The following is a 12,225-nucleotide window of genomic DNA, read 5'->3' as shown; positions in this document are numbered from 1 at the left end:
TTTTATTAAAAATTATTATGTGATTTATAGCAAAAACATCAGCAACATATTTTCATCCAATTTTGCTGATATTGTAATGCCTATATATATATACCAATAATCGTCGATAGAACTACTGCCACCTATACAGTAAATAATTCAAGGAAAAAACTTACTTCTTATAAGAATTGCGATAAAGGATTTTAAAATCGCGTGAATACAAATAGCGATCTAGGATTTTGAAATCATGTGAATATGAAACTCGATATTGGATTTAAAAAATGTGAAAATACAAATCATGATGCCTAATTTTCAGATAGCGTGAATACAAATCACGATGCATAGTTTCTAAATCGTGTGAATACGAATTCAAAGTCTAATTTTTAAATCACGTGTAAATACGAAAATCGATGTGTGATATTACAACAGCATAAAGGAATCACGACATTGGATTTTAAACTTATGTGAATACAAATCGCCGCATAGGATTTTAAAAACTTGCAAATATGAATCGCTGCATAGGATTTTAAAAACATGCAAATGCGAATCGCTACATAAACATAGGATTTTAAGAATGTGTAAATAAGAATTGCAATGTACGATGTTGAAATTGCATGAATAAGAATCGCAATTCACAATTTTTAAATCTGGTAAATAAGGAAATCGAAGATTGATATTAAAATGCAGTGACGTCTGAATTACGAAAATATGAGCTATTTGGCGGGCAGGTAAAAATGCGGAAAATCTTATTTTTTGCACGTGAAAGTGGAGAAAATAGCTAAAATTATAAAAAATGCGAAGAGCTAGCAGTAACGTAGTTTGGATTTTCTGTTTGCCTTTGAAAATCAGAAAAAAATATTATTATTTTTTTTCTACGGCTCAATTTTCAGAAAAAGCGAAATATTTATATAAAAAAAAACTTTTAGAGAATCGGAGTTTCTGATAAAAAGGCTGAAATTCGAGAGAAAAAAGCGGAAAAATCTCATCCCTGGGAAACTTGTCTTTATCTACAAAAGGCAAAACCTTTAAAAGTTTTATATTGAACAGATATGAATACAAAAGAGAAAACAAAAATTGACTTGCACTTTCATTAATGATAATAGATACTGATACAATTTACATTTTTAAATACTGATAATTTAGTTAACACAGTTAAGTTTAAAATGACATAAAATGAACTCTTACTGTTCTTAACATCAAGAAAGGACACTAAAGTTGCCATCAATCCAGCAACACATACAGGACTTAAGAGCTGTCTGTCATGATGATAAGGACAGAGAGTAAGAGTGCCTTTACCAAGATGTGCCAAGCCTTGTGCTAATCTGACCATGAAGAGGTTGTTAGGATCTTTAGCATGATACTGTGCAAGTTGTCGTAACATAGCAGCCAATCTTGCATTATTTGTACCTTTAAAAAAATATAACGTAAGTAAAATAAAGCTCATGATTACTAATTCACAAAAAAAAAAAATATTGTAATAAATAAATAAAATTTAAGCTGTGTTCATGACTAATCTGAAAATGATGATATTTCTATTTCTTGAAAGTTTGGAACATTTTTCCTCCGTTAAAAGATTTTTTTTAAGTTTTCGTTTTAACATTTTTTTGATTTTAATAATTTTTTTACAAGATATCTTTTGTATGCGATTTTTCCTTTTATACCATAGTTCAAAAGATTCTTACAACCTTATTTTCTCCCACATGTTATTTTTTCACCATTCAACTGTAATAAAAATTGCAACTCTATTTCTCTTAATATGCGTGTTTTAATTAGATATGTAAGTTTAAGAATTATGTTATCAGATATGTTGTTCAGATTGAGGAGTAAATAAAGTCAATTTATTTATAAATGAAAGAGAATTTTTTTTTTAAATACAATGAAAATTTTTTTTAATAGCTTAGCAACAAAACTTGGAATTAAGTTATGATATTACATAATATTTTGTTTGGCAGCACTGAATGGCTAATTTTTTTAAAAAAAATATTTGTTAAACCACATTTTTTATTAATAAATTCAGTTTTAGTTCTGTCTTTTTCTTCTTACAGTAATTTAACACCCTTCGTTTCTTTATCCTCACAATGTTTTCATTAAACCAAAATCTTTAGTTTGTGGGCCATACAGACTCCTTTTCAAAGTTTCAAGGGCAAAAACTTAATTGGCAAAGGTATCTTTTCTAGAATCAGTGTTTTCACTACAGCGTGAGAATCTCGCATATTTTTTTCTTTTCTCGCATTAAAAAATGATTACCGCGAGAAATTCGCACATTCTATATGAAGCAATTTCAAAATTCGCGAATTTCTCGCATTTTGAAATAACTTTCTCATTGCGCCATTTAGAATGAAATCCATTTCACTTTTCTTCCTGGATCTTTCATTATTTTCATCATCTGCCCCATTATCCAGCTTCCCTATTTACCAGTATTGTTCAGAACCTTTAAGAACAACAGAACACCATCCTTCGGAACCTCTTTCAGAACGCATTTCTCTGCAACCACGTGCATGTTCTCCATGTAAGAAGTTAAAAAATTTTGCGCATTAATGTAAGATGGACAAATACCTTGTAAAGGCAATATCTTCTACTCCGAAACGGACAAATGAAAATGAAACAAATGTGGGTAGAAATGATCAAAACGAAACAAACGTGCATTTGAGCAACCTAATGAGAATAGCTGATGAAAAAGTAGATGTGGAGCATTTTCCATATGATGCAAAAAAAATATTCAATGCTTTAAAAACTAGAAGATGTTAAAAATGCATTGTAATTAAAGAAATGATTTTTTTAAAGCCTCTTTGTGTGTGTTTTTTTTTTAATTTTTAAATATCTTACTTAACTTTTTGAAATCTCACCCTGTTTTTGAGAAAGGGTGAGAAATTCTCACCCATTTTTTTTCTGCGATGAAAACACTAGAAGGGTTCAATTCCTCCAGATTTAAAATTGAAAGAAAATCTGGCCATTTTTACAGTTTCCAGACTAATTCTGTAGGCAGACCAGTCGTGCCACCACGGGCTGGATTGGTGATGCTTTCAGGGCAGTTTTTATCCATGGGCCGTTGTTAGGCGACCCCTGAACTAAACAACAAAAATTTTATAATCTAGAACCAGTGTAGAATATTGTTCATCCAGCAATACTTAACTAAGGTACAGCATATCTTCATGCTAAGTGACAAGAGCTAACAAGCAGAGACAGAGCTCCCCATAAGTTAAATCACTTTGTAAATCATCTGTGTGCACTTATTAGTGTAAGCATAAAGTAAAAATAAGCATAATTTTACAGTGAAGACAAAACTGATTCCATGTAAATGTCATAATTCTAAGAATGAACAAATATGTTTTCATTAGCATTTGAAAGTGTAACACAATATGATAAATATAAATAAGGCAATTGTCATTCATAACATTTTTTTTTTTTTTATCTTTCTAAAAACTTTTCAAGTTGTAGGCCTACCTTTCTATCTAACCTGAATAAATTGAACTACATACTAATACATGGTATTTGCTAATAAATGAAGTGATTTTTTTTACTCAGCCGTAAAACTTCAGAAAATGTACTGTGAAATGGTGTTAAAATTAAACATCATAAATATAAAATTTTATTTATAAGTTTGCAACTATAAATTGGAAAGAAAAAAAAACTAAAATTTTATATTAAAAAATACTAGATATTAATTTAAAGAAAGCTTAATACATACCTGCACCCACTAATCCCAAGGCAAATATTGCATTGTAGGCAACTTCAACATCACTGTCATGAGAGAATTTACTCAAAGTTTCCAGGATATTTAATTTGGGGTTTGATGCAGAAATCAAAGCAAGGGCCAATGGCACAGATCGTTTAATCACAGGTTCTCCATATCTCAACTAACAAGACAAGAAAATAATTTTTTAAAAAAAGTCATAATTAAAAATTATTGATTGCAAAAGAAAATTCTTAATCAAAATTAATAGGATGAGGATTTTACTCCCTTTATAATATATAAATACACCATAGAGTTTTATTAGGTTTAACACGAAGGAAATCAATGAATGCCTCCCTGGCTGCTCTACTTTGGCCGGCATGGCATCAATGAATGCCATAGCTCATAAATTCAGTAAGTTGGCATGACTCTATTGTGTGTCACACTGCAATGTTAAACACTAGACACATCATAAGTGATAACTATTTACATTAGCTGCTAAAAAATTATACACAAAACTATTGAAGCCTTTTCTAACAATATGATTCCCATATTTGAAATCAAATTCACAATAATATCAACTTAAAAATGATGGAATCAAAGTATGTTTTAACTATAGATTTATGTACCAGATGTCCAAAAGTCCTAAATGCCATTTCTGATCCTATATCCTCTCCCATAGAAATTAATGCAATGCCTAACACTGCAACAGCTTGTTGAGAAGATAGGTCATGGGAAGTTGTCTTTTCCTCTTTCTTATCTTTATCCTCCTTATCCTTGTCTTTCTTGTCATCTTTCTTATCATCCTGTGAAATTGTCAAGAGCCAATAAAAATAAAATAGCTATAAAACTAATTAAACAGTTTATATATTTAAATATTAGTACGATTTAAGAACTAATGTATTGTATTTACAAGGAATTTGTATTAAACAAATACTTTAATAATCCAAACAGGAAACAAACAAAAAATATTGTACTTCCAAAATAAAAGTTAAAATTTAGAAATATTTTAAAACTTAGCATACAATTTTACAATATTTTATGCTTTTAAAATATTTCTATTATAGAAGTATTACTAATACAATATGATTGATTTAAATTAGAATAAAATATATCAAATCTAGTTTCAAAATTTTTTAGTAAAATACATCTAAAAATAGTATCTTCCATGTAAGTTTTCATGCCACAAAAAAGTAGAAAATACAAAAACAACAAGGGAAAAGCTGGACACATTTTAAAAATTATGGTAAGATGGTTATTTTCTGAATATTTTTTCAAACTAGAATCAAATGAAACTAAAACCAAGTGACCCAGGGTAATAGCTTAAAAGTATAAAAAGTACAGTTTTTAATTATAACCTTTAACCCCTCTGATAATATTATCCACCCATACAAAGTATTAATTATGTTTCTGCCTCTTTAAAATTAATACTAAACATAATAACATTGGTTATTATATTTAGTACTGATTTAAAAGAGGCATAAACAAAGCTAATAGGACTAATAGTTAAGAAGTTATAAGAGTTTTTGCACAGATAATGTGTAAAAACTAATTTTTTATTTATTTTTTACCCATTAACTAGTCCAGTATTTTTTTTTATCTAAATAACGAAAGTTTTGTTTTATATGCCATTCTTTTGCTGAATAGAATTAGATCAAGAGCAAGTTGATAAAATTAATAGTATGCATAAAACTTCATAACTATGTCTTATTAACATAGAAAAATATACTACACTTGTCTAGGTGAAATTTAAATTTCTTCCTTTTTTGATCCCCTAAATGGCAACCAAAGCTCACTTCAGGGTAAAGGACAAACTTCAGACTGGGTCTAAACCATGACTTTTAGAACAATTTTGTTCTTCCCTAATTATTTTTTCAACAATTACTAAGGAACTGGGTAATAAATATTTTCATTCTACTTTTTCAAACCTAATCAAAAAGTGCAATAGGTAAGTAAGGCAAGAATCATTATAGCTTAGATAAAAATATAATTTAGGGAAGTTAACTTCAGAAAAAATGTGAATGACGATCTAATATTAGCATAATTTTTAAACTTCAATCTTAGTAAACTAATAAAAATTGAAATAAATCAATTTACCTTATCAGTTGCATCATAATGCTCACTACAAATATGTAAAAGGTTCTGTACTTTAAGTACATTTCCAGTACCTGGAAAACATAAAAGTTTAAATAAAATTACTTCATTAGAAAATAAATATTTATGGTTATTTTAATTATAATATATACATAATTCGGGCAAATCCGTGGCTAAAAATTTGTGCAAAACAGATCATGTTTCTCTCTCTCTCTCTCACTTTTTTAAATAAATGTTAATTTTCTAAAATCATTAAAATTGTATAATTAAATATCAACCTTATTAATTATAAACTTTAAAATATCCAGTATAATATTACCTTGATAACTTACAAATCAAATGCGCTTCAGTACTGCAGTAAGATAGAGATGAAAAAAATCCTTCAATTCACGTTTCTAACTCCGTTTGCGCTTTTGTTTACATATCTTTTAATCTGACAATCTTATTAAGAAAATATTTTAAATCATTCTTGAAAGATTCCAGAACATGTAAGTTCATTTGAATTCGCTACTCGCTTTATAGATTTCGTTTTGTAGCTTGTTCTGTATTTTCTTTGCATTTTATTTATATATTTTGCATTTTATTTATATATTTGCATTTTATTTATATATTTTTATTTATATCGTCACACTATTGCATATTTCATTTTATTTATATATTTTGCTTTGGCTATATTGATACATTAGAAACCACCCCTTTTTTACAGATTTATTCACGTGAGCTTATGAAGAGATTTTCATTATTTTGTTTTCCGGCTTCTAAATATGTATTTTTTCTTTTATACCATTCATTCAAAATTGTGTAAAGCAGAAGAATCTATTACTTCAAGCTCTTCAAAATTATCGATTTCTATGGATGTCAATAAAGAACTGATGCCTTTGGATAAAAACAATCTGTGTGGCAATCGAATAATTGATATTGAGATCCTGATGATGATATTAGCTTCATTATGTTGTCCGGTTTGCTATGATAACAAATTGCATTTAGAAGAAAATTCTAGATTTGGGCTATTATAAATATTATAAAACATATTTTTTACTTCTAATTATTAATAAAAACTATATTCAGACATATATATTAAAGTGTGAAAATACAGTAAGATGGTTGTTTAATAAAAAATTGTTCCTGTGTTAAATGCTTTATAAGTAGTAGACTTTTGATGTTATTCACTAAATACTTTAAAATATCGCTAAATAATACATTAAAATATCGCTACGTTGAATAAAACTAAGAAAATGTGTGAAGGAATGTGCCCCCTATAAAATATAATAACTTCCTACTGACAAACATTCATAGTTTTTAGACAAAATGTAATTATAAACTTGAATTGTGTTTTTCTCAAAATGAAAATTTTGCTGTTTTTTGTCTACGGAAAACAAGATAACTCAACTAATTATTATAAATTTGTCTTCAAACTTTCAGAGATTGTTTCTTGTATTGGTGGTTATATTTAAGTTGAGGTTCATAACAATTCAGAGGGTTATACGAAACGGCTCAAAAAGTTTGATAGCTGTATGTATAATAGTTTTCTGTGTAGAGTGTTTTCCGTTAATGAGTTATTTTCATTAAAATTATCTAAAAAATACTCTTTAAACAAAAAATTTCCTGTATATTTAAATTTTCTCTATTAAAAATGTTTATTTAAATTAATATACAATATAAATTGCAATAATGTTGTGGAAAATATTTATTTTTCAAAAATTTTGTCCCGAAGGTAGTCTGATACTTTTTTAAAAATTATTTTCATAATTTTTCTTTTTTCACTGATCTTTATTATTTTCCATGTTTTCTCTATATTTTTAACCTATTTTACGAGTTCTATATACAGTAGAGAACCATTTATCCGGTATCCAGATAACCGGGAAACCAGAAAACCGGGAAAAATTTTGCTCGATTTTCCCGCCATTTTAATCTAGAACGAAAAAAGCGGAAATTGGACTCATCCTTGAAGTTGAGTAGAGGAAAAATGTAAGGAAGGGGAAAAATTTTTTCCCCGTTTTCCCAGAGAAACGTCATTTCCTCCGTGACCTTGAAGGCAGGGAAGGGAGAAATGCTTTATTTTTTTCTTTAGGCCGTCAATCAAACTCTAGGGTGTGGCATGCTGATTTCGTTTTCTGCCTGATTTACGAGGGGGGTGGGGAAAATGCATTGCAAGCATATCAGTGAACAGAAAAAGAAAAGAGAAAAATATATTTATTTGACATCGACTAATAAAAATAAAATCTTTTTCTTTTGAATAAATTCTCATTCTTTGGAAGTGCGGTATCAATTGCAAGTTTTTCTTGGTGTGGAATCACATCTGCTGTAATTAAAAATCTTGTTTCTATCAACAAAAAAAAAATAAAATAAAAGGAGAATTGTTTATTAATTTAAACATAGGATTATTTTATGAAGCAGATTACAGTTTTGTTTTTCTGATTCCACTACGTTTGATTTTTTTTCTTTTCACGATAAATTTCGCACTCAATAAATTAATTCTTTTTATTCATAAATTTTATCATTAGGTTTTTTTTTTTTTTTTTTTGAATTCCGTTGATCTTGCCTTGTTTCGGGTTTTAATATTTATGCTACTGCCTTTTTTAACTATCGTTTCGGTTCGATAATTTTCAAGTGTTTTTATTTAGATTAATAAGTTTTCTTTTTATTTTATCGTTTCTCCCCGTATAATTAGGTATGAAATATATTGCGTTATTTAATCATTGGTTTTGTTTATATTATTTAATTTAGGAATTGTAATTATTTTTAAAAAATAAATATGGGAATTTTGTATTTTTTAAACTTGATTTTCTTGTCTAAACTTGCAAATTTTTTTATTCTTTTAAATGTTATATTTCTACCTTTTTTTTTTTTCTTTTTAAAGTTAGGAGTACCTTTTTTTCTCTCTTACTTTATGCATTACACTTTTTCCTTGTACTTCGGGTTCGATAAAATATCGATTAACGACACTTTTTGGTCGATCCAGAAAACCGGGAAATTCAGATATCCGGGATAGCGATGGTCCCGAGCATCCCGGATAATTGGTTCTCTACTATACTTGCAGCCTCTGCACAGTAAACAAAACTCATTAATTTTCTTCGTTTTTATCTTTATTGTGCTATATATATAAATATTTAAATACAAACCGGCATAAGCACAAACATCAACCATTGTTTTTGCCATGCTTCTAAATGGTTCACTAAGTACTTCAAGAGCTGCAATAATAGCATCAGCTCCTTCTTGTTTTCCTGAAGAAAAAAAAATTATTATTATAATAATCATAAATGAAACCACAGAGTTTTATGAATGCATCATTAATAAATTTAATATAATAAGTTTTGGAGCAATTGGTAACAATCTGGCTACTCCTAATAAATAGTATTAAATTTATATAAAATTCAATGTCAGTAAAATAATTTTTAGAGGGCATGATATCCTATATCTAAAGAAAAAAGTATCTTGGCCTTCTTTTTTTCAATGACTTATTAGTTTTAAAGTTATCAAATTTCAAAATTTGTTTTTCTATTTTTTTCATCAACAAAATTTATTTATATTATTCTGAATTGTTAGCAAAAACATTAGTTTTTTGAATTTATTTCAACTCTCTCAATATTATGGGATATTTTCTGCAAAACTATTAATGTAGTGCAGTGTTTCCCAAAGTGTGGTACGCGTACCCCCAGGGGTACGGGAACAGTTTAGCGGGGGTAAGCGTTCTTAAGCGAAATATCTTGCAAACTAACGAAAATTTCAAAAAATTTCATTTAAAAGCAAAGCAAGCCATGAAAATTAACGATTATGTATTTTTCTATTGGCTATTTTTTGCAGAGTTAAAAGCGAATAATTAGTGGGTGATATCAACAGATAGTTGTGATTTTTAACTTTTGTGTAATTTCTTTATAGTAAAGGCTTGCAATAAATTCTACTTATTTTTATTATTTTCATAGAATATAATATTTATCCCTAAAACAGAATATGGATCGCTGGTTAGTATCTACAAAACTTTTGTACCAAAAAAGAAAAATGTTTTTAAAAAAATTCATTCATTTTTTTTATTAGTGGTACACAGAGTTACGAAAAATTTAGAAAGGGTACACAAAAGTCATAAGTTTGAGAAACACTGATAAAGTGCAAAAAGCTACTAGATTAAATAATATGAAATTTTGCATATTTTTAGAAAACTGCTTAAGGAGCATTCTGATATGATTATGTTATTATAACAGGCACTAGTTTTTGAGTTATTTTATACAAAAGTTGATTTTTTTTCTGGTGAAGTGGTAGAATGATTTTTTGCTGTCATATACTTAAGCTGAGCAAAACATACCTTACTTTGTTTGAATTTCTAATGAGTTGAGTCAATAAATTGTAAAATGCCTTTTTTTATGAACCAATATCGATCCACTCTGATGGCTAGATTTTTTAATCTTTTACCCATAATTCATCCTACTGTGGGTCAGACAGAACCTGAGTGTTGGGAGAGATAGTTAACAGGAGGGCATAGCCGCTTATATATTAAAAATGAAATATGTAAGCTTGGGTATTAAACAAAACTAAGATGAAGAGTAAGTGAAGTGATCTGAAATAAAAATCTCAAAACTTTTTTCAGTGTTGATAGCAATAGTGAACATTGATGGTAGCCCTCAAAAGACATAAATTTTTTTTTCTTACACATTAATTACAAATTTATTTTTTACATAGTAAACTATTTTACATATTAGATAAGAATTTTTTTTTTTTTTTTAAGATTAAAAACATTAAGCAATATTTCTCAAGATTTAAGATGAATATAGATTAAGGGTCCTTCTCATTAAATAAATTAGAGAAATACTGTTGAACTATTCCTAGTATAAAAGGATTTTTTTTCAAATAATCATAACAAAAAAATACTTATATTCTCACAAATGACATACAGTGGAAAGTTTCATATTTGGGTTGGTAGTAAAGATGTAACGAATATTTGACCACTATTCGGTATTCAGCCTTTTTGCTGCTAAATATTCGGCAAAAGGATAAATTTCAATGGATGTAATAAAGAATAATCTAAAATCGTATATTTTTTTACTATACATTATTAGAAATAGTTTTTACACATAGTTAAGCTCTAAAACTTGCTAATTTATATTCTGAAAGACACATTGAAACGCAATATTTCAAGAATTGAAACTAGATTACTTTATATTGCACCATGAGTTTAGTATTGCTGATTTTTTTTTATAGAAAATTATATTTTGGCAAGTTAATTTAATAAATTTTTCACCAAATTAATGCTTTAAAAGTGAGAACTTTTTTGTTTTTTATTTTTGCTTCTTTTTTTAATTTTTTTTTTAACCTATGTTAACGGAGCATTTCTAATAGACTTAATTTTTTATGGTCACATTCATTTTGGTAAGGTAATACAGATAACTAGTAACAAAGAAAACTGTGATTCTAAATGTTAAAATTATATTTCAGAACTAAGAACAAATTTTTGTTTCTCTTTTCATTTTTTTTATTAATACTTTTTGTTCTATAGTGTTTTTATTAAAACAGCATTTTTCAAGCAGTGTTTTTAATGAACATTATTTTTTTAAGGTTAATTTTTTCTAAAAATACAGCCTTGTGAAAAAGTTAAATTTAGATTTTTAGCATTAAATCTTTCGTTTAAAAAACTTATGTTATCATTATGATGCAAGAATTAAAAAGGTTTCTATTGGACTTTAATCTTTAATTTTTCTTGAAAATATGCTAAGGGGAAAATTTAAATGTTTAGCTTTAAAAATTGTTTTCAAAAAGTAAGCTAAATTTTTATTTTTTTGTTTTGCTTTCGTACGTAATATATATATATATATATATATATATATATATATATATATATATATATATATATATATATATATATATATATATTAGATGTTTTTATGATGTCTTTGCATTTTTAAAAGCATTTCTGACAGATATATCTTTTAATGTTTTATGAATAATTTTTTCTGGAAAATATTATTTTTGCATTAAAGTTTTGTTTTAAGAATTAAGAGGAAGAAAGGAGACAATAATTTGAACTCATAATTATGATTTAAAGGGAAACAAAGCTTGCCTGCTGATGTTCTTTTCAAATGCTATTAATATTCAACTTTAATAATATTCACATTTTATTATTCTCACCAAAGTTTTGCTTATCTTTAACTGTTCCTGTCTTTTCAAAAACTTTTTCAGTGTAGTTATTGAAGGAAACCACTTTATCAGAACATTAAGAAAAAAATAAAATTTTACTAATACTTTTTTTAATGGTTCAAGAACATAAAAAAAATATTTGTTTTTCCCTTGAAAAAGGAAGCAAGATTTGTTAATTTTGATTCTTAAAAAGTGTCCAGAAAATACACTTCCGTCCAGATACAGAACGTTGTTCTGTACTTTCATTAAAAATAATATTTAAGATGGCAATTTAAACACTATTAAGCATCATTTATCAAATATTAACTATGTATATCTAACGTCGAACTATTACAATTTAAATTACGACTGAC

At 27.3% G+C, this 12,225-nt stretch overlaps 1 protein-coding gene across 1 annotated transcript in view; it reads right to left on the bottom strand.

Moving 5' to 3' along the window:
• Rpn1 (regulatory particle non-ATPase 1) overlaps positions 1–12,225 on the bottom strand; it is a 45,319-nt gene that overhangs the window by 1,712 nt on the left and 31,382 nt on the right. Inside the window, exons 14-18 of the mRNA XM_087159961.1 lie at positions 8,869–8,970; positions 5,750–5,820; positions 4,282–4,458; positions 3,668–3,836; positions 1,165–1,386 (exon numbers count right to left, since the gene is read on the bottom strand). Of these exons, the coding sequence (XP_087016087.1) occupies positions 1,165–1,386; positions 3,668–3,836; positions 4,282–4,458; positions 5,750–5,820; positions 8,869–8,970 (741 nt within the window). The remainder of the gene's footprint in view (positions 1–1,164; positions 1,387–3,667; positions 3,837–4,281; positions 4,459–5,749; positions 5,821–8,868; positions 8,971–12,225) is intronic.

The sequence above is a fragment of the Parasteatoda tepidariorum genome, chromosome 3, assembly GCF_982258835.1.
Source record: "Parasteatoda tepidariorum strain Cologne lab strain chromosome 3, Ptep-v5.0, whole genome shotgun sequence".
Lineage (NCBI taxonomy): Eukaryota > Metazoa > Arthropoda > Arachnida > Araneae > Theridiidae > Parasteatoda > Parasteatoda tepidariorum.
This window is presented reverse-complemented; position numbering and strand designations above follow the sequence as displayed.